Here is a 24135-nt window from a genome sequence, read left to right as displayed (position 1 = left end):
GGCCAGGTTGGAGAAAGAAAGGGAGGGAAAGAGAGGGAGAGGGAAAGAATGAGAGAGATAGGGCGGGACTGAGAGGGAGGGAGATAAATAGCGAGAGGGAGATACAAGGAGAGATAAAGGAGGGATGGAGAGAGAGGGAGGGAGAATGAGAAGGATGGATGGGAAGAGAGGGAGAAAGGGAAGGAGGGACAATGATAAAGGAAATGGAAAAAGAGGGAGGGAGAGAGAGAGAGGGTGAGAGAAATGGGTGAAACACTTTGTACTATAAATGTAGGTGTCTCAGTCGTAAAATAAACATTGTCCGTGATGGCAATGATGGTGATGATAGTGGTAGTGACCAACCGGATACTGATAACAATGATGATGATGACGACTGGTATGATGGTTGCGATGACGAAGAAGAAGACGAAGACAGTGATGATAACGATGGCGACGAATATGATGACGAGGAAGATGACGAAGATAGTACTGATAGTGATGATAGTGATGGAATTGACGAAGAAGACGAGGACGAAGAAAGTGATGATTGTGAGGAAACCGATGAAGAAAATGAAGACGATGACTATGATGAGACGAACGAATTGTCTGATGGTTGTGATGAAGAAGGAGACAAGGACGAGAGTCATGATGATGTTGATGAGAAAAATGAAGAATACATGAGTGATGATGTTGATGATATTCGGAATGATGCATCGGCAGTGAAAACCGAATGTTCTGCTGATCATCAGCCCAAACGTCCATTGGGAAAAAGACTATATCTCAACTATGATTTCCATGGAACATCACAAAATATTGTGGATGGTATCTTTGTTAAAGCTCCCCCTAAAGGGATTTGCATAAAACGTAGGCTCTTTACTTCAGATTCTGAAATTGATAATGGTGATGAATGTTCCAACGACTCCTCTTCAAATACAGCTATGATGTCTCAAGAGATTCAAGCGTTTCCAATAAAAGTCATACATCTAACCGATGGTCCGTGTGAGTTTGAGATTAATGTTAAAGTTTTGAGAGTTTGGACTCATAGTTTGCACCCATCTGAAAAGCGTCTCGAGGCTGTGCTATGTGATGACCTGGTTTGTTTACTATATAGTCCAGTTTTTTTCAGGAAAGGGCAATACTCAGTCCACGGAATCAGGATGTCGACGTTATCAATGAATTCATGCTATCAGAACTCAAAGGTCTTCGTTATATGATTTCTCACAATTCCGTTTAATACGTATTTATGTTATAAAATATATCAGTACTAACATAGTTTGAATTGTTTTTATTAGGTGAGGAACATGAATACCTTAGTGCCGATAGCATTGATACTTCAGACACAAGCAAAATAGACGAAGTCGTCTATACACAGGAGTATCTTAATAGTATAAAGGTATCAGGACTGCCAAATCATTCTCTCAAGTTAAAGATAGGAGCTCCAATAATGTTGCTTAGAAATATTGATCCAAAGGGTGGTTTGTGTAATGGTACGAGGTTGCTTATTACTCGGTTAGCTAGGCATGTAATCGAGGCAAGCCATATAGCCGGGAAGAAAATAGGAAAAAAGGTTATCATACTTAGAATGTTTGTATCACCACCAGAAGCAAGGTTTCCTTTTAGAATGCGCTGGAGGCAGTTTCCAATTACCATAGCTTTTGCTATGACTATAAACAAAAGTCAGGGTCAGACTCTACAAAAGGTGGGATTATATTTGCCAAAACCAGTGTTCTCGCATGGTCAACTTTATGTCGCCTTGTCTAGAGTTACATCAGCCAAGGGTTGAAGATTCTTATTACAGATAAGAATGGCAAAACACAAAAGAAGACAATGAATGTTGTTTACAAAGACGTGTTTGAAAACATTTATCGAAATTCGCGGTTGGTTTGAATAGTTTGTTTTGTTTGCTACTAAAAGTATGTTTAGATTACATTGGATATTAGTTATGATATTTTGGTGGTCATTGGTATTTTTAAACTGTTTTATCTTTTAAATTTTGTTATATTAAACTGATTTATCTTTTGGATCTTCTTATATTATGAATTAGTGTTGACTATGATAACGTTTTGCATAGCTCTGTTTGTTTGAACTAAAAAATTAGTACATGATCAGTTGTTATAATATGCTTTTTTAAGTATATATATTTAACATTATACAAATCAATTTATAAGCTTCCAATTATGGTTTGAATATTACATTTTAAACTCAACAAACTTTCAAAATATGGTTAGAATATTAATTTTAAACACACAAAAAACTGTTCAAAATGTGGTTTAAGTATTATATTCAAAACAAAAAAACTTTTGAAAAACATCAGCCGCGCAGGGCGCGGACCAGCCACCTAGTAATACTAGAAAAAATAAATCGATAGAAACAAATTATATATAAACAGAATTTTTTAATCACTTATTAGAAAATTATTTATAAATAAAACAAAAACACAAATTATATTACAAAATTTAATAAATTAAAAATAGTTCATGTGCGGGTGCACAAGTAAAATCTAGTTTTGCTTTAAATTCTATTTTAGAGTGAGATTTAGAGTAAAGTGCAAATAGTTTTAGAAGTTGGTTCTATTTTTCAATATTTGTTTTTTTAATAAAAGAATAGTAGAGAAACGGATTTTTTCAAGTCTTGACAAAAATGTTCAGTATGCTTTTAAAAAAGCATCAAACTTCATTATTTGCATAGACATCAACCCAGTTCATAGTTTAACATTTAAGTATTTAAGAGTATTTTAGAAGGATGTTCGTAAATTTCATAGAAATATTGGTTTTTGAATAGAAACTAGAAATAACACACTTATTCTGCATTTATTTTACATATAGGACCATCTGCTTTTTTTTTCCTTATTCACACTTTTTAAAGAACACAGAAAAAGATTAATATAAAAACTAGTGAATTTTTCCACGCCTTGCACGAACTAATATAATTTTTTATTTGATTATTTGAAAATTTAATAATAGTAATTTGAATTTATTTATTTTCTATTCTATATTGTTGAGTATATTTATTTGTTAGATTTCTTTGCATTTAATGTTTGAAGACATCATGCGGACTATAAATACCATTGTTGTCTTTTTTTTTTGTCCATTGGGCTGATATGTTTTTGAATGAAGATACAATATATATATATATATATATATTCACAATAATCATAAAACAAAAAACATAATGATTTAAAGTATCCAACTAACTTATTCATAGAAGAAGAAAAAAGTTAAACAATTTTGAAGGATGTGAGAGAATTAGAAAGAAGTCGTGTACATATTTGAACTAAAACATTTGAAGTCGAAAACCCTAATCTAGATATCACAAATTTCATTCCATTAGACATTCCATTTATAGATTTTTACTAAATATCAGTTTTATAAAATTTTAGAAACGGTTTGATTGACAACAGAATGAAACATTAAATCACAATAATTTATAGTGGTTTGTTTTATGTTATTTTAACATATCATCAGATAAGAACCAATTAAAAAATGACATGTAATAATAAAATAGGATCAAAAGATCTTTTTTCAGCGAAAACTCATTCTAGAGCTAACACATAAGCAAAATATTATGAAACCCGCTGTGGAGCCGACACCTAAGCAAATCACTACACAAATCTAACATTTGATTTGCTAAGGATTTTTCATTCTATATTTTCTTTATTCAATTTATTATAAAATTTACTAATGTGTAATGGTGAAGGTAACAAACCATTCAATAAAATATAAAAGAAAACAAACTGTTATTACTACTAAACCGTCTCAGTTGGGTTTTTGCCGGTTCACCGGGTTTGAACAAATTTTTCTAGGTTTGAACGGTTTAATAGCATCTCGATTTTTCAACAAAAACCAACATGAAATTTTTTCGAGTCGCGGTTCAACCGTTCGGACCGCTCGATCCGGTCCAGGTTTGAAAACATTGTATTAAACCACAATAATTTAGAACGGTTTATTTTAAGTTATTTAAACACATCATCAGATAAGAACCAATCAAAAAATAAAACATAATTAAAAAAAAGTTAAAAGATCTTTTTGCAGCCGAAACTCATTCTGGAGTTGACACATAAGCAAACATTTTGAAATTCGCTGTGGAGCCGACACCTAAGCAAATCACTACACAAATAAGTATATAGATAGATGGTTAGTCATAAAAAAAAGTTACATAGAAAAAAGCGCCTTTAAAAGTTCTAAAAATCGTATATTTCACACATATCTACATGCAGTTTTGATATATTTTAAATAAATTTTAAGTAAATCCCTCTAATTCACCTTGGAGATATTGAAAAGAAATGATTTATTATGCTAGCATCATTAACCAACCATTAGTCACACTTAATAATTGACCTTGATCCAATGCTCATATTTTTTTTTTTTGTTTATTGATTTGTCTTTATGCATCTTGTATATTTTTGCTATTTTACATTCTCTTTCCAATTAGGTTTTAATATTATAATCTTCATCACTTGATTGATTTAGACTATATAGTTTCTTGCATTTTTGATGTGCTTAACCTCTCTTTGAAGATTTGATCCTAGTTTGTTCATGACTTGCCTTGCACTTCAAGTAGAGTATCTTAAAATCTAAATTTTAAATTCGCATCAATGTTGTTCAATTTAAAGTTTTATAAGTTCTGATTGGTAGTCACCAATCACGGTGGTTGGAGACGACCAGCTCCAGTGGCCACTAATTAGGAAAGCGGTTTTATATAGATACGCGATGTGATATCCTAAAAATAAGAAAAGCAGAAATCCTTAAAGTCGAGGAGAAGAAAGAAAGCCCCAAATGTAAGTAAGAGTAATTTAATCATTTATTCTCCATCCTAGACCCAAAGAGCTCGATCCCTTCCCTATATAAAGGCCAGCCATTTTTTTTTTAGAGCCACACAGAGTTAATGCAGTGAAATTCGATAAAAACCTCTGCAGCATCAGTTTAAAATTTGTCCGAGTAATAGTTTTCCTGAGTCGTTTGCCAATAACTCTGTTCGAGCTAGGTATCGATATTTATACCTCTGGAAAGATCTCGCTGCAAGGAATCCGTAACAGTCTGTAGATCATAAGTCCGAGTTAAGCTTCATTTTTTAAGCGAGCTCAAAGTTGGTAAAAAATTATTATTTTTGCAAACCCAGAAAGTTCTGCAGATCTGATTTTTTTTCCAGTTTCGCAGAGCCAACTTGAGAGAGGTTTTGCCGTCGATCCAGAAGGACCCAGATAGGATTCCACATATCGATCTGTAGATCTCGGATCCTTTTTTCCAGATCAACTTTCAGATCCAGTTTACGAAGTAAATTGCGAAAGTTATAGCTGTACCTTCTCGGCCTAGAAACAGCCTGGACTTGCAAATCTGAAACCCTAGTTTTTATGTTATGTGTATCACAGGGGGAAAATAACCAAAACCTAACTGAATTAAATTTCATGGGCCAAAAAAAATCCGGACTAAAATACGGTGCCAATTACTATCTGTTATACATAAAAATTCAAATTTGCAACCTGAACTCTAATATATATGTCAAAATCTAACTTGACTAATTTTAGCGTTAGTCAACCGTTAATAAAACGCTGACGAGGCATTACAGAGTATGACTTGGCACGCCATGTTGTCACTTTGCTAAAACGCTGTCGTTTTTATTGTTTCAAAAATAAAAAAAAATTGCTTCTCCATGGCTTCGAACCCACGACATCAAAAACCGTGTACCAGCGAGTAACCAATTGAGCAGTGAAACATTGTTTATTTTTAGTACAAACATTATTATATATTAGCGCTGAGATTTTCCAATTCCACCTCTGGCCATTAAAACCCTCTGTTTCTTTTTCTCTTTTGCTATATCTTGCTTCTCTTCCTCCACTAAAGCCGTCGTTGCCTTTACTCCGACCAGACCAGAGTTCGACGGCTCCTAAACCCGGATAGTCCTCCTCCCAATTTTCCAGCAAACGATGATAAATCTAAGTAAAACTGTTTCGCGACAAGACTAACCACATGTGTCTTCGTGAAATCAAGTTTTGATGGAGATGGATTGATTGTATAGCAAAACGAAGTTGGGCCCATCTCAATTTCGCTCCAGGGAGAAGAGAAAAAAAAACCATTTGAAGAAGAAGAAGACAGGTGGCATCACCACTGCGATACACTTCGTCTCGCCTACAAATATCGTTTCTTATGTAGACATCTCTCTTCTCTCTCCCATTAGAATTTCATGTAATAAACTCAATAAATATTTATATTCAGTTATTCGAGTGTGGTTGTAGAATGGTATGTAGGTTTCGGAGGTTACAGTCCCCAGAAAGAATAGCAACTCCACCTTTTTCATCAAAACTTAGACGGAAACGAAGCATTCTCCGTATGAAAGAACATATTAATAATATATAGATATGTTTGTGAGAATTAACAATAATTTTCCATGGTTCCAGTGGATAACACGCTGAGTTTTAGTGTTTATTGTCACGGGTTTGAAGCCTAGGAAAGGAATTATTTTAGATTTCGATTACCAATTTTTGTTACGGGAAACGTCGTCGTTTTGTATGTTGCCACATCGAAATAGTGACATGTCAGCCACATCAGCATTCTGTTAATGTTGACTAACGGTTCAATGGTTAAAGTAAGTTTTAGCACAATGTTATAAGTTCAGATAGGTAATTCAATTATTTAAAACGTTTAGACAGTTTTAGACACCGTATTTTAGTCTGGATTTTTTTTGGCCCACGAAATTTAGTCCAGCTAGGTTTAGTCCCGTATCCCAGGAGTTGGATACATAATTCTATTCTTCAGACTCAAATCTGTAGTATTTTTAAGGTGAGGACCAGTGTGTAGATTCATTTGATGCATTAGTTGATCTAGTGATAAGATGTATACTTGGTATAAATATTGAATATGATAAGATTGTTAATTGTTGATTGTAAATTGATATTAGATTATAGGAACATGATTATATGATCGTGAGTTGCCTGGTTGATAGGTTGTTAATACTTGTAGCTTAACAGTTTTGTTTGACGGCCTACAGTGAGGGATTGAGATTGTCAAGCTATAGTGATCGAGAAATGGCTGACGAGCCATTGTCAAACCCTGTAGAGGGCTATGACACCGGGATTAACTGTCGAGTCATGTGATTGGGCGGAGGAATTAATCGTTACCCATTTATGGGCTGTGGCATAGAATGAGTACCTTACATGGAAGTTCTTTGGGAATGTGTTATAGAATTTCTAGGTTGATTGATGTGAATGATTATCTAGGATTATAAAATATTAGAACTATGTTATATAATAATGCTAGTTATGCTAGGTTAAATGTTTCCGGCGTTAATGTCTATATTATGAGTACTCGTGTTACTATATCATTTAATGTGTTTATGAATCTTGTGTGCTTCGAAGTCTTCTGGGAGAACTGGAAAATTCGTCTGAGTAAATCGACTCCAAGATACCCACATGGCAACGGACAGGCCAAAGCAGGGTAACAAGACAATTCTATACTGGCCTAAGAAACGGCTCGACGCTAAAAAAAAATGATGGGTTGACAAACTAGAAGGTGTCCTATGGGAGAAATGTCGTTCCCTTTTGTCTACGGGACTGAATGTATATTTCTTCCCGAAGTGGATTTTCGTGAAATAAGATGAAGACTCATGCCTGGCCACAAAGTCTTAAACCACCTGATGATCCTAGACGAGCTCGACCTAATTAACGAGAAACGAGATCAAGCCTTAATACAAATTCAGAATTATCAGCAAGCAACGGCAAGATTTTACAACAAAAATGTTCGAAGTTGAAGATTGGGAAGGAAAGCTGGTTTTAATCAAGGTTTTGTAGAACACAGCCGAGAAGACCACAAGAAAGCTCGACGCAAATTGGTAATGACATTACAGTCACTAAAGTGGTAGGAGTCTACGACCTAGAAACCATGACAGACAAAGCAATCCCAAGATCGTGGAACACCATGCATTTGAAGAAATACTACCATTAAGGCGCATCATGATAATCATGAACTACAAGTCGGCTTGATCCCTCCAAATGGTACGTAAGCAGTCCATCCTTGAATAGGTTCAGCTGTTATCCCTTCTAAAACAGGGGAGAAGTGGGTACGTATACACACTCACACTCTTCTTTTCAGGAATTTCAATTGCATTCTTGACAATAATCTTTGGCTCATCATTTTTCTCTTCGTTTATCTTGTCATAAGTCATCTTACAAAAACATTACCTTGGCAAAAGTATATTATCACTTAGTTATTTTCCTTTTTCGTCTGAATTACCTTACAAAAGTTTTGCCTTGACAGACGTATTTCATAACTTAGTCATTTTTATTTAGTTTTTTTTCGTCTCGTTTTAGTCATATTACAAAAGCATTCTCTCGGCACACGTATTTTACTTAGTCAATTTTTTTCTCTACAAATTTTGACTCGTCTCGTTGCTGGCCACAACAAGATAATGTACACAAATCTTCCAAACGGATTTTAACACTATCTTTCCTAGGACGAGGGTGCAAGAAATATTCTATATGGATAAAAAAGGCGTTATATATATCTCAGACTGAGTACACCAGTCGCTACAATCATTATCATAGACGAGAATATAAGTCGAGACTACATCGCAGTCCCTAAAAGCCGAAGTGAATTCCTAAAATCAGCAATACACCTTTCTACATGTAAAACGCCTCGGAAATGCTGATCTTTAAAAAAAACAATAAAAACGTCTCACCTAAAACACTGAAGCTTTGGCGACTAAGTTTCTCTAAGTATTATTCTCACCACGTCAACTCCGTAGAAAATATTTTTCCATAAGATAAAGTACTTAAACACCATAACCAGTTTACTTCTAACAATGATTCTCTTTCAAGAATTTTCAGAACAGAAAGACGAGAAAATCATATGCCTACATTCATCATTCAAAAAAAGGAATTCTAGAGCGGATAAAATTATCCAAACATAAAAGGTTCTAAACAAAGAAAGTGACAACAACAAAGTATGAATAAAGCCATCCAGGCACCAAAAACAAAAGCAATGTTTGAACAAAAGAAATATATAAAAAGTGCACTATTCTTGGGGTACGACTCGACGATAGGCTTGTTGGTAAGATTGGAAACTTTTGGAGTGCCAACATTGGAACCAGTGGGGTCGAACACTCCAACAGTAGTGCGATAACCTCTAACCACTCGTTCTCAAGGCGAGAATCCGCGGAGTCTGGCGAGACCGGGGTAAGGAACACATCACCACTAATATCAGTCGTGATGCGTTCAACACTTTGTCCGCTCCTGCCAGATTGGCCTCCTAGTCTTTCAGTTTCTCCTCTTTGGCCTCGAAAGTTGGGACATCAGGTTTCCCAAGATCATTGATCAACATGAGATTGCTCTTAACCTGGCCTACGTCATTTTCATCATCCTTGGCCTTCTTGAGCACGTCAATGCTCTTCTCTATCTTGGAGAGACGCTTTTGATACTTAGTCTCCGCCTCACGCCTTGCTTTCTTCTAGGCTCGTTTAACCCGAGGCTCGAGCTGAGCATCTTTCGCCTCGATCTGCCTCTTCAGAGAAGCGATCTCGGCTTTCTTTCTGGTCTGAGCTTCCTCGAGATGAGCAGCCATATTAGCAGCTCTATCGTAGTCGGCCCTCAAGACTATTTTCTCCTCCTCTAACGCCTTGATCAGAGCCAGCGCCTTGACATTCTTCGTCGGGACCTCGTCAAGCTTAGCCTTGACCGCCACTACATCTTTCCTTGCTTCATCCAGACGACATTCATCCTTGCAAGCATCCGCCTCGTAGTCAGCCATCAGCTTGTTAATGGTCATGTAAAACTATAAAAAGTGGAATAAGAAATCCAAGTCAATACTTAACAGCATAACCAAAAACAAAGAAGAGTTAGATATTACCTTTGTTCCGTGCTTTGTCATCGCGGCATAGGAATTCGCCATCCTGACCTTTTTTGGGAGGTGGGACTCGATTGTTGGCGTTGTTCACCATCGAAAACAAAGCCGCCGAGGTCGCATCGTCAACAACGAGCTTTCTTGGAGCCGGCTTGTCTTGCTCGGTGACGATTCCTTTGCCTTTTCTCAAGGCAGGGCGCTTGCAGCTCAGCAAGTCCTGATGCTTCACAAGAGTAGAGGAAGGAGGCCTCGCTGTTTGAGGAAGAGCAAGTATTGCCGATCCGGTCAGAGTAGATGTTTTCCGGGGCTTGGTAAGAGTTTTCGAAGACACCTCGAGAAGAACCATCTCAGGGTCCTTAGAGCATCTACATTGGAGAGTCTCTCATCTATAAAAATAATAATAAATAATATTATTCAGTTATATGGGTCTCTTAAAAATCTTAGAACACTCAATGAAAGTCTCTCAAATGAGAGAGTCTCTCAACTTTTTTGAGAGACTCTTGTTAGAGACCCCCCAATGTGGATTGTCTTAGGAGAGGCATCGGCGGGATTCGCCTCAGGTACAGTCAGCTTTGCTGCGTCCAGGTCAGAGTTAGGCACCTCATTTTTACCTTTTTCAGCATTTACATGAGCCTCCCGAGCTGCTCTCTCCTCGGCCCGCCTTGCAGCCTCTTTGCCCCCTCTCTTCTTCTTTTCCTTGGGAGTTAGCTTGACCATCTTTTCTCTGGTGTCTCCATTGACGAGTCTGAACTTATGGGAACGCCGGCGAGAATGGCTCGTGCTCTCTCAAATCTCTCGAGAAAAAAGTGACGTTTCCAGTTGGTTTTCTTGTCGGCTAAAGTCACGAATGACGAATAGGTTGTCAGGGCACGGAGGAAGGATGTTTCGAACTTCAAAACAAACAGAACACATTAAGAACCAGAATAAATAAACAAAAAAAGCCGAGCCAAAGTGAGGGCATCAGATCGGCTATCAAGTGGTCTTCAAGCTGTCTTGGTCAGATTAACAAAGTCGTCGCGACCCCTCATTGACCAGAGCATAAAAGAAGCGCTCGTCCCAGAATTTATCTTTGCTCAGGAAGCCTGAGATGATATTTCAGTTCACCTTTTTGAAGATATATAATCACCTTCCTCTTAGGGCTTTGCGAATCTCCAGAAAGTTAAGCAAATGATTGAGGTCAAAGTCGACTCGGCATTCAAAACACCAAACCAAAATTTCTAACATATGTCACCACCCTCTCGGCATAATTTTCCCTATGGAGATCATGTGCTTCCAAAGATATAAAAGGATCACCTTGGTGATGGGGAACCAAAGAAAGCACAACTCAAAAAAGCTTTTGTATAGAGTAAAGTGGTTCGGAGGAGGATTATGAGCGCGATCAGTTTGGCTCGGCAGGATAAATTTAACCACCTCAGAAATCCCAAAGTGGAGGATACGCTTTCAAAGATTCTTCGGTCGACAGAGTTGATCCTGGAGGGTTAGGCTTTCGCCTCTTCTTTCGCCGAGCTCTAGGCTGTGCTGAGGTAGAAGCGCCTTGGCTCGCCATGGAACGCTCCAGTTCAAGCCTAGCCTCGACCGGATCAAAGGAAAATTCTTCCTCCTCAGCTTTCACTTCAGCGATATCGATAAGATGTAGCGCAGGACCTCGAGAAGAACTTGTCGAAGCATACACCTCGCCATCTTTAGAAGGAGATTCATGAGGGAGGCTCACCGAAATTGACGCCTCGCCAATATGAAAGAGATATTCGTGGTTAAATAATGTATCTAACAAGCTGTTGGATCGGGTCCTCATAACTTTTTACGTCTGGTACAGATAATACAGCTTGGAGATAGCGCTACCAGGTTTACGAACTAGCTCACCGGAAAAAATGTCGACGGTGGTACAGGAATGCAGCTATGAAACGGCAGCACAGCAGAGATGTGACGGCGACAAAGTCCAAACCTTAGTCGAAAAAACAAAAAGAAAAAACAGAGAAAGTAAGAAGGGAGAGATACCTTTGTGAAATTTTGGAGATTTGGAGTTATGAGGAGAAGTGAGGGGTGAGCATCGTATATATAGGGATTTACGGCGCGTGAGTTCCCCAAAACCTCCGAATAGCGGCGTGTGAAATCCGTAACAGTCACCTATCCTTACTAAGCCCAACAACACATCACACCTAAATAGCACGCCTCGGGGTAAAAGCCTCACTGTAAATACCTCGGCGTTTATTTTCTCAAACACGCATCAGCGTTAACATTCAAACAAACGTCTCGGCGTTAACTTTTAAAAAAAACACATCGGTGTTAACTTTCTCAGAAAACGCCTCGGCGTTAACTTTCTCAAAAACGCCTCGGTGTTAACTTTCTCAAAAACGCCTCGGTGTTAACTTTCTCAAAAGCGCCTTGGTGTTAACTTTCTAAAAAAACACCTCGGTGTTAATTTTCTCACATACGCCTCGGCGTTAACTTCCTAAAGAAAAAAACGCCTCGCTTTTCACATTCAAATGAATGCCCCAGCGTTAACTTTCAACAAACCTCTCGTCATAGGCTTTGCTTTAATAGACCACCGAAGCGACCTCACCCACAGCTCGGTATTACTTTCGCAGTCAGCTCGGTCACAAGAAGGAAGAAGTATGCCGTGCTCAGCTCGGCATGAACGAAGAAAAGTGGGTTGATCATCCTTGGCTTGGAGGGATAAAAAAAATCTTACAGCTAATCTAGGTCCGGCAATTTTGACCTTCTCACCTTCACCTCCAAAGCCGACGAGCTGGGGGGCTAACTATTGAGGTTGGATTTCACCCCGACAAGTTTAGCTGTCCTAAAAACGACTATGTATAAAATGGGAGATATTAGGCCCATATCCACCAAACTGACCTGAGCCGTGACACGAGCTAGAGCGAGCCGCGCCGCGACAACAGGCTCGGTCGGATTGAGCAACACCGCGACAATGGACCCGGTCAGACCGAGCAACACCGCAACAACGGGCCCAATTGGGCCGAGTCATGCAACGGCGTTTGGCCGAACCAGGATGTTCCTTGCTGCGATAATGGGTGGAGCTGATCAAGGAAAAACAATTGGTTCGAGCCCAATATGAGGTCAATAGGCCGAGCCGGAAGACAAGCAGTGTTAACAGGCCTAGCCGAGCAGGTGTCTTGCCCATTGAAGCGAGCACAACATTTTACCCTAGGTGAAGGGCTGAGGTAGTGGCCGTGCAAAAAGATAAAGAAATTTTATGAGAATCTTTCTCGAGATTCTCGGATTGGCGGTTTATAGAACTTGTATAAATTGTCGATAAATGTTATTCATTTTGTATCTTTTGCAACTCTAAACACAAAGACTTATAGCTTTTCCAGCAATAGAAATTCATTACGTTCTTGAGTTCTTGCGATAAAATCCTAGAAAATTCAGTTACCTCTTTAGTTTTTCAACAAGTTTTGATTGTGCGGGCTTTGACTCACACAGAACTCAACAACAATTTAAGTTTCCTAAAATTCATTTATAATATTTATAAATCTAATATGTCATATTTTAAAATTTTAATGTATATTTTCCATTCTTATAAAATTGGTGTCGATTTAAAATTTATAGAAATATTATATATAATATCTCTCTACAATTTGTAGATATCCCTAATTATTTAATAAAAAATAAATAAAAAGCAATGAAAATAGTATTAATTAAATTTCTTAGTATTTTAGAACGAGATGTCGGTAAGCGACGGAGAGACGACGAGTGACCCCGAGTGATTGTAAGAACAAAGGTGAATGAGGCTAAGAAACATTGTGAAGGCAATCCGGATCAGTATGGAAACCACAGGTCTCCAAAGATTGTGTCTTTGAAGCACCATTGGTGGTGGATGATGAACACGGTTTGGGATGGATTGGAGGAGACTAAAGGTCACAAGGGTCATATTATTTTCATCGAAGAAGATCACTTTCTTTTTCCTAATGCCTACCGGAATATAAAGACTCTCACGAAGCGGAAATCCACGAAATACCCTGACTGCTTTGCTGCTAATCTTGCACCGTCTGATGTCAAGTCAAGAGGAGAAGGGCTTGATAGTTTGGTTGCAGAGAGAACGGGAAATATCTGATAGAATAGGAAACTCAATAATAGAATTATTATACCGTATATTATGTATTTACTCTGATTGATCTTGATTGATTCATTTGTAACACTATATATTGATAATGAAAGACACAGAGAAGGGCACGGTTTGTGCTTCTTACCAATTAACATGGTATCAGAGCTTTGCCTCTAACCTAAATCTTTCTCCTATAGCCGCCGCTCTCTATTTTCTCGATCTTCTTCCATTGTTTCTCCTTAATCTTTCTCTACTTGTTGCTCTTCTCTATCTCTGATCTACCTCTATTCTCCTCTTTCTCTACATTCTCTCTGCAACCTTTCTGCAATTTCTCTGCAACTTCTCTGCAATTCTTCATCGACATTAGACGAACCATCAATGGCGGCCGCTGCAACACCCACCACTGCAACACCAACCGTTGCAACACCAACCGCTGCAAGTCTCACTCAGATCCGTGCTCACATACCAATCATTCTTGACATGAACAAGATGAACTACGATTCATGGCGCATCCTTTTTGAAACTCACTGTTTGAGTTTCTCTCTCACAGGCCATATCGATGGATCTGCTGTTCCCACCGGACCGACCGACACCACATGGAAGCAACTCGATAACACAGTTAAGATGTGGATATATGGTACCATCTCTGAATCGCTTCTCACCTCTGTTTTGAAAACACAGTGCTCTGCCCATGAACTCTGGCTGATGCTGGAGAATTTATTTCGCGACAACAAAGAGGCTCGTGCAATCACCCTGGAAAATGAACTCCGCACTCTCACAATTGGTGATCTTTCGGTTCACGACTATTGTCAAAAGCTGAAATCAATTTCAGACACGCTAGCCAATGTTGATTCTCCAATTTCAGATCGGGCCTTAGTCATGCACCTTCTCAACGGTCTCAGCTCTAAATTTGATAACATTATCAATGTTATCAAACATCGATCACCCCCCTGCACTTTTGGAACCGCCAGATCGATGCTTATCGATGAAGAATCCAGGCTTAAAACCAAACGACAATCTACTCCCAACAATGACGATAGCGCCTCCTCCCATCAACTTCTCATTGCCGCAACTCCTCATCAACAGTCAAACCCACCTGATTTCTCCAATTCCCGTGGTTACAACAACAACAACAACAATAACTACAAAGGAGGCAATCGCAACAACAAAGGAAATCGAGGTCGTCAGGGTCGAGGACGCAACAATTACAATCCAACTTGGAATCCTCGCCAACCTTCTCAGCCTCCATGGTATTGGCAGCAACAACAACAGCCCATCTGGCAACAACAAAATTCTTCACCGCAACAATTTCATCCTCAATACTCTTCTGCTCAACCTGGTATTCTTGGATCTATGCCTCAGCAACAACGTGGTGCTGTCTATCTCACTCAGACTACTCAGCCACAAATGCAAGGAGCAATGAATCAAGAGTTCATACCAACTGCCCTCGCAAGTGCATTCAACACAATGACATTGCAGGACCCCGCTGATTCTGGATGGTACATGGATACTGGTGCCACTGCACACCTCACGTCACACCCAGGTATGATTTCTCTATCTTCCCCTTCATCCTCCGTCTCTTCTCTTCCCTTAGTCACGGTGGGTAATGGGTCCAATTTACCTGCCACAGCAATGGGAAAATCTACAATTTCAACATCTTCTCGGCCTTTACATCTTCAAAACGTCCTTCTTTGCCCTGAAATTTTAAAAAATCTTGTTTCTGTCCGTCAGTTTACTAAAGATAATTTTTGCTCTGTTGAATTTGACCCTTTCGGTTTTCTTATTAAGGACCTTCAAACTCGAGCTCCTCTACTCCGATGTGATAGTGATGGCCCTCTCTACTCCGTCACTCAAACCACATCTCCTTTCCCTCAAGCTTTTGTTTCAACATCTCCTTCCGCTTCAGTTTGGCATCGACGACTCAGTCATCCCGGGAACTCGACGCTTTGTTTTTTAGTGTCTTCTGGATTTCTTAAATGTTCAAAACTGGATACGTCTCCCTTGTGCCACCCGTGTCAGCTAGGGAAGCATATTCGGCAACCGTTTTTATCTTCTTCATCGCAAGTTTTTTCTGCTTTCGATATTGTACACTCTGATATTTGGACATCTCCAATTCCAAGTGTCAGTGGAATACGATATTACGTTATTTTCTTAGATCAATACAGCCACTTTCTTTGGGTTTATCCTTTACGTCAAAAGAGTGAAGTTTTCAATAAATTTCTACATTTTTTTCGCTATGTTCAAACACAATTTCACAAAACAATTAAAGCTTTTCATTGTGATAATGGTGGTGAATACACCAGTCGTGAATTTCAAAATTTTATCTCCTCCAGTGGCATCCAATCTCGATTCTCTTGCCCTCATACCTCCCAGCAAAATGGTCGTGCCGAACGTACTCTTCGAACTCTCAACAATCTTATTCGTGTTCTTCTTCTTCAAGCCCATATGCCTCCTTCTTAATGGGTCGAAGCTCTCCATATGGCAGCTCACCTTTTCAACATTCTTCCTTCTTCCTCAATAAACAATGAAATCCCCTTTACTCGTCTCTTTCAAAAAGCCGTCTCCTATGATCACCTTCGAATTTTTGGATGCCTTTGTTATCCAAATCTTCTCCCAACTTCTATCCATAAACTTGCTCCTCGCTCTTCTAAATGTGTTTTTCTGGGTTATCCCTCTAATCATCGGGGCTATCGATGCTTAGATATTGCCACAAAACGAATAATATTGTCTCGTCATGTCATTTTTGATGAAAACTCATTCCCCTTTCAAAACTCTGCTTCTGAAACTAATCCATCGACACCAACTTCCCCACACTCTTATCATCCCCTTCTCCAATCTCTTCCTGCTACGAATTTTTCTACACCACGTGCTCCACCCTCTGTTTTGCCATCACCACAAGCTCCACAAGCACCACCGCCAGCTCCGCTGGCACCGTCGACGGATCCTGCGAGTGATGTAATAACGCAAGCTCCACCTTCTCTTCCTCCTTCTCACGGGATGCAAACACGGAGCCGTAGTGGAATTACTAAAAAGAAGCAGATTTTCTCCCTTCATACAGATACAATTTCTCCTCTCCCTATATCTCATATCCAAGCTTTAAAAGACAAGTATTGGAAACGATGCAATGCATGTTGAATATGATGCTCTTAAAAAGAGTGGCACGTTTATAATTGTCCCACGGCCCTTAAACACTAACGTTGTGCGTTCTATGTGGCTCTTTAGACATAAATTTGATGCAGGTGGACGACTTTCTCGATACAAAGCTCGCCTTGTCGCAAATGGAAAATCTCAACAAATTGGCATCGATTGCGATGAAACTTTCAGCCCTGTCGTCAAACCCCCCGACAATACGCACCGTTCTCCATCTCGCTGTTTCTCTTAATTGGCCTTTGCGTCAACTCGACGTTAAAAACGCATTCTTATACGGAGACCTTGACGAAACAGTGTATATGCATCAACCCCCAGGATTTGTTGATCCCACTCGGCCTACGCATGTATGTCTTCTCAAAAAATCTCTCTACGGACTTAAACAAGCGCCTCGCGCTTGGTATCAACGTTTCGCCACCTTCGCCACCAAAATCGGCTTCAAACAAAGCAAATGCGATGCATCACTGTTTGTTTTATGTCGCGGGAAAGATTTGGCATATCTTCTTCTCTACGTAGATGATATTGGACTCACGGCATCCTCCACTTCACTATTACGGTCGATCATAACATCCCTTAACTCTGAATTTTCTATGACTGATTTAGGCGAACTTCACTATTTTTTGGGCATTGCTATTAACAGGGACAAAAATGGGATGTTCTTAAGTCAACAAAATTATGCTGCAGACATCATACATCGTGCAGGAATGACGAACTGCAACACTTGCTCCACCCCAGTTGATACATCCTCCAAACTTGCTGCTGATGCTGGACCACCAGTCGCCGACCCAACTCTCTATCGCAGCCTTGCTGGTGCCCTCCAATACCTTACGTTCACGCGTCCGGACATAGCATATGCCGTCCAACAAGTTTGCCTTCATATGCATGACCCACGAGAGCCACATCTCAATGCTCTCAAACGGATAATACGCTACATCAAAGGCACCATCACACACGGTCTTCAGTTGAAACCAACCACTATCTCTAAGATCACAGCTTATACCGATGCTGATTGGGCAGGCTGTACCACCACTCGTCGATCTACTTCTGGGTATTGTGTATTTCTCGGTGACAACCTTGTATCTTGGTCGTCGAAACGACAGCCCACTGTCTCTCGTTCTAGCGCTGAAGCCGAGTATCGTGGTGTTGCGAATGCGGTAGCTGAGACAACTTGGCTCCGAAACCTTCTCCTTGAACTTCGTTGCCCTATTACCACTACAACGATTGTTTACTGTGACAACGTCAGCGCGGTCTACCTTTCCACAAACCCAGTTCAACACCAACGCACCAAACACGTGGAGATCGATATTCATTTTGTACGAGAGCGTGTTGCTCTTGGCAGTGTTCGTGTTCTTCATGTCCCTTCCGCTCATCAGTATGCAGATATTTTCACTAAGGGACTTCCATCATCCCTTTTTACCAGTTTTCGATCTAGTCTAAACGTTCAACCATCCAACGCTACGACTGCGGGGGAGTGATAGAATAGGAAACTCAATAATAGAATTATTATACCGTATATTATGTATTTACTCTGATTGATCTTGATTGATTCATTTGTAACACTATATATTGATAATGAAAGACACAGAGAAGGGCACGGTTTGTGCTTCTTACCAATTAACAATATCGGGTATTCCTTTAATAGAAGTTTGTGGGAGAATATACACCAGAAGGCAAGAGAGTTTTGTTACTTTGATGATTACAATTGGGATGTAATGTGGGCAACGGTTTTCCCTTCGTTTGGTTCACCTGTTTACACATTGAGAGGGCCTAGGACCAGTGCGGTACACTTTGGTAAATGTGGGTTGCATCAAGGTAGAGGAGAGGAAGGTGACTGTATTGATAATGGGGTTGTAAACATTGTGGTTAAATAAACAGATAAAGTTGTGAACATAAATAAAGGATGGGGAGTTTAGGTGTTTAAACATCAACCTGGTTATAAAGCTGGTTTCAAAGGTTGGGGAGGCTGGGGAGACGAAAGGGACCGGCGTTTAAGTTTGGATTTTGCCACTATGTATCGTTCCAGAAGCAGTGGTGCATCTCCATGAAAGTTTTAGATACTTCCAAGTAAATTTGGTAATATAGTAAGTAACTTTTCAGAGGGATTGCTTTCTTTTTACGTGTTTTGTGACTCGATTGGCTGTGGGTTTCTTGTTGTATTTTGATTGTTGTATCTTGTTTGTATTACTAGAAGTATTGTTGTTTCTATACAAGCTTCTGTCGCCTTTTTTTGTACTTATTGGAAATAGCTTCAATGAAATGGTACGAAACTAGTCTTTACAAAATTGATTTGGCCGGAAGGTGATAGAAGATCTGACATTCTGACTAAAGTAACTCAAAGTCTCTTAGGTAAATCTACGTATGGGCTTTAGTGAGCTGATAGGAGCTGGGCCAACTAAGCGTACAAAGACCATTAGCTAGAACTCACCCAAAAGCTATTTTTGTTCAATTATTTTATGATTTCCAAAAAACTAAAGAAACAGATTTTCTTAAGGCTCAAACTAGTGTGACCACTAAAGGAATAAATGATAAGAATATTTTTTTCTTATTGGGTTTCTTTGAATTTAGTAAAGAATATTTTTGTTCTATTGTTCTTTAAAAAAAAACAGAAATTACCAGAAAAACTCTCAAATGTTCAGCGGTTCCCAACTTAAACCTCTACTTTTTTGGGTTTTTTACTATAAACCTTCAAGTTAGTTATTTTTCCAAAATAAACCTTCAAGTTGCATTAAAGTGTGCACAATCAAGGGTTGACTAACAATTTACATTGTTGTCTAACGCTCAACGTTAAAATAATAATTTTTATATAATAAATTATTTATTTTTTTACATAAAAACCAAAAACCAAAAAATCAAAATAAAAACAAAAAATACAAAAAAACAATTCTCTCGCCTATGACCTCTCCGTTATGATTTTCACGCTTGAGAAATCTTTCTATAAAAAACCGGTTCAACTCCGGTACCTAGAGACACAACTTCTAATGAGTTTACCTTTTACTTCTCGTTCTCATTAAGAAAACTTTGATCCTTTCTCAACCCTAATGGTGAATACATAAGATCGACCAATGGATTATTTGGTCACACTTGAAAAGATTTGCAACTGAGAAGATTTTTAATTTTTTAATAAATAAATTAATACAATTAAAGTTATTAGTTTAACAATATAATATATTAACCGTTAAGTGTTGAAAAAAAAATAATGAAAAAATACTTTTGTTATTTTTTTATTTTGATTTTTTTTCATAAAAAATAAATAAATTTATTATTTAAAACTATTATTTTCTAACATTGACCGTTAAACAACAGCATTGACTCTTAGTAAACTCTCGATTGTGCACACTTTTATGCAACTTGAAGGTTTGTTTTGGAAAAATAATTAACTTGAAATTTTAAAGCTGGAACCCAAAAAGTCGGAGATTTAAGTTGGGAACTACTGAAATTTTGAAGTTTTTTTAATGAAAATTTTCTTTTAAAGAGAAAAAGGATATACGTAAAAAAGTTACTTATAAATGATGTATTTTTGGGGGAATGAAATAAATGTGTACACAAAATAACTTGTAAATAGTGTATTTTACGATGCTTTATGACGATTATAACACGTCCAAGTCGTAGCATTCAAAGGAAAAGAGCCGTTGGTGATTAATGGCACCGAGTGTGAATGCGGCCACATAAGAAAAGTAAGCTTGCAAGACGATCCGCCTGATCCTGTAGATGCTAGTGCATGGTAAGGTGTTTCTAAGCTTCTTTAGTTGCCTTAGAGTCTCTCCTGGGCGCCAAACTCTTGTAGATAGCGATCTAAACCAGTCAGAGCTCGGACCTGCCATAAATAGAACCAAGTCAATCCGTTTTGAGAATTTGGGTGTAACTTGAAGTTTCAATGGGAAATTCTTCGGATCTTGAGCTTGTTGGATCCAGGAAAGACCAAAAAATATTCTCCAAGTAATTTTGGGCTGAGAACGTGGATGAGTTGGGCTGTAGAGTACGATCTTCAACCTCGCTGTGCAATTGGGTCTGAAACAGATCTTCCAACTTAAAAAGTGAATAAATTTCTAACCATAACCGGTATTGGTTTGATTCCAATTGCCTCCGATTCTATGATGAATCACAAATCGGGAACAAGTTGGCTCACAGCTTAAATCCTTCTGGTTCTGTCGGAAACCTCCAAATAAGGAACGTATGTTCAAATCGTAGAAGTTGTGCATCACCTAATTTATAAGCTGAATAACTCCTTTCTCTGGGATCCAATTGGGCTGATTCCACTTCGAGGCGTTCACTGGATGAGATAGAAATGTAATACAAGTGTTGGTCGAGCTGTACTAGTTGATCTCGGACTTCATCAGTGCTGAATATGGTGCATGGGTCTCCTTGTGTGGCTTGAACATGCTTTGGCCAAGAGTTTGAGTTGATTCTTGGGTAACTTCATTTCTGGATCGACCCAAAAGTGTTTTGGCTCGATCATATCCTCCAGATGAAATTTGGTTGGTGAACTCCAAATTTTCACTTCTGCTTCTGTTGGGCTCGCCTTTATGTTCCATTGTTTTCTCCGTTTCAGCTCCTATAAGGCATCTCTCGGCTACAGATAATTGGGGTCTCTTTGTGATGGTGAGCTGGGTCGATGACCACATCATACCCTCCTCCTTGGAAAAGTTTCGTCCTCGAAACTCTTTGACCTGCACAAAGATAGAGCAAGTTAGGATCATGCTTTTCCTGAGGGTTTAGAGAGTTACCTTGGGTCATGGTTTGCTTGTGGCTTGGGTTTGGTTTATTTTGGGCATCTGGTGGTTCTTCTTTTATCACTAAGGAAGCAGTGACCTCTCTCTCATGTCTGTTGATAAATTCTTTGGGCAGCAAGTTTTTTGTCGTTGTAAAATCCTCCATTTTACAAATGGCATCTATACTGATTTCTTTCTGTTGGATTTCTTGTGGATCCTCGTCAGTTCCTGCAATTACCATTTCTTTTTGGACAAGAAACAAGTGTGTTATCGCGGTCAAAATATTTTTACGAGCAATGGAACATGATTTTTGTTTGGAACACTTGTTCTTATCTCTTTTTCATGTCTGGTTCGATATATGATATGCATTCTACCAAGACTTCTTTTAATTCAACTTCTTCTGGATTTAATGAGTGTAACAGCACAGAATTTGAAGTGTTGGAATTCAATGGTGCTAAAGAAATACTTACCTGATCAGAACTGTTGATTAGTTCTGTTTTCTTTGTTGCCACGACATTTGGATTCAGTGTAAGATCTGGTGGCTCCTCTTGGATTGGAGTGAAGATAGTGACAACTTCATATTTTTCAGTGGCAGGTTGGCACGTCTTGATCTCTTAATAGTGATGCTCTCCATGATTTAAACATGCATCAATAACCTTTGGCAAAGACAAGCACATTAGATCTGAATTGGAAATTTCACAATATAACTCATCTTTTTCTACTTCTCTAGCTTCATATTTTTCTGGTTCAATTGATGAAGTATCCTCTGATTTTGTATTTGGGTAAGTCTTAGCAAAATGACTTCTCTGATGACACCTATAACAGATTGTTTTAGAGAGTTTAGATGGCTTACCTTGCTCTGTGTTGACATGTGGCCCATACTTTGGTTTTGTGCTCTGCGTATGAGCTGCATCCACTACAAGTAAACAATCGTTTTCCAACGGTCTGTTACGACAGTTTATAAGTCGTCACAAATATACAACGATGTTACAATGATTTTACGATGGAAAAATAAAACGTCGTAAAAAAAATCGTCGTAACTTCGACGTACAATTTATGATACTTTATGACGATTATACATCGATAAAGAGAGATTTGATATTTATTGCAAAATCGTCGTAATTTGGATGTAACATTACGATGAATATACGACGATCCTAATCCGATGTACAGTTACGACGATTTTACGTCGGCAAAGAAGGTAGGTGAAGAACATTTAAAACATGTTTACCTAACTAATGTCGATGAAATATTTTATCGCACAATCGACGTAAAATCATCGTAATATGAAGGTTGGATGTAAAAAATTGTCGTAAAAGCGTCGTAAAGTCCAAAATTTGGTTATAAATACATCTTCATTTCTTCTTTCATTCACAACACATCATCATTCAAACAAAAGAGCATCAGCATCCTGGAGACCCATTTTTGGTCTCTTAAACCTTATTATATTGTTGTAAAACCTGATATATTGGGTTGTCCATTGCTGGAAACCCGAATTAGTAGTAATTTCTTTGAAAAAAGAAGTAACAATATTGAAAGGTTTCTCCATTCACGCGGCTACACGTGACACAAGAGACCGTCTCTTATATTGTCTAAACAATAGAGAGAGATAGTTTTTTTGAGTTATTTTCAAGATGTCTATATACGAGCTAAGAAGCTGGATGTATATGCGTAAAGATTCAGATGGGGCGTTGACAGAAGAGTTCAAGAACGGGTTAGAAATATTCATGTATCAGGCCACAAAGATGTTTTGTCCTTGTTTGAAATACAAGAATACAAGGTATACACTAACCAAAACCGTGTGGACGCATTTATTAAATAGAGGGTTTATGCTGCAATATTTTGTTTGGTATCTACATGGAGAAGGATATGATAGTAATACTCATGGGAATGCTGGTAGTAGTAGTAATTATCAAAGTCATGTTGATTTTGATGAATCAAATTATGGTCATCAGCCTAATCAGTATCAATCTGATCAAGGTCTAGATCATGATAGGATGCATGAGATGGTGACTGATGCATTTCATGAAACGCATACTGGTAATGATGTTGAGGAACCTAATGTAGATGCCAAACAATTTTATGATTTGTTAGACAATGCTAATCAGCCAATCTACGAAGGATGTAGAGAAGATCTGTCTAAATTATCTTTGGCAGCTAGGATGATGTCAATTAAAACAGATCATAACCTGGTTGAGGTTTGCATGGATGATTGGGCTGATCTTCTGAAAGAGTATCTACCGGAGGATAACTTGGCAGCGGCAACATACTATGAAATATATAAGTTGATTTTTAGTCTTGGTCTACCTTCTGAGATGATAGATGTATGTGTTGACAATTGTATGATTTTTTGGAAAGATGATGATCAGCCGGAGGAATGTCGATTTTGCCAAAAACCAAGATACAG

General features: G+C 38.6%; 1 protein-coding gene and 1 pseudogene across 1 annotated transcript in view; both read left to right on the top strand.

The window, feature by feature from the left end:
• The window catches only part of LOC112084372 (protein PFC0760c-like), a 7985-nt gene extending 6654 nt beyond the window's left edge, over positions 1–1331 (top strand). The window contains exons 3-5 of the mRNA XM_024153493.1: positions 275–621; positions 700–1073; positions 1272–1331. Coding sequence (XP_024009261.1) covers positions 275–621; positions 700–1073; positions 1272–1331 — 781 coding nt within the window. The remainder of the gene's footprint in view (positions 1–274; positions 622–699; positions 1074–1271) is intronic.
• An 11404-nt stretch (positions 1332–12735) lies between these two features.
• Positions 12736–19093, top strand: LOC112084371 (annotated as a pseudogene).
• Positions 19094–24135: the final 5042 nt, after the last annotated feature.

Source organism: Eutrema salsugineum, unplaced genomic scaffold, assembly GCF_000478725.1.
Source record: "Eutrema salsugineum unplaced genomic scaffold, Eutsalg1_0 scaffold_4, whole genome shotgun sequence".
Classification (NCBI taxonomy): Eukaryota; Viridiplantae; Streptophyta; class Magnoliopsida; order Brassicales; family Brassicaceae; genus Eutrema; species Eutrema salsugineum.
Note: the sequence above shows the minus strand (reverse complement) of the source record. Positions and strands in the feature narration are given on the sequence as shown.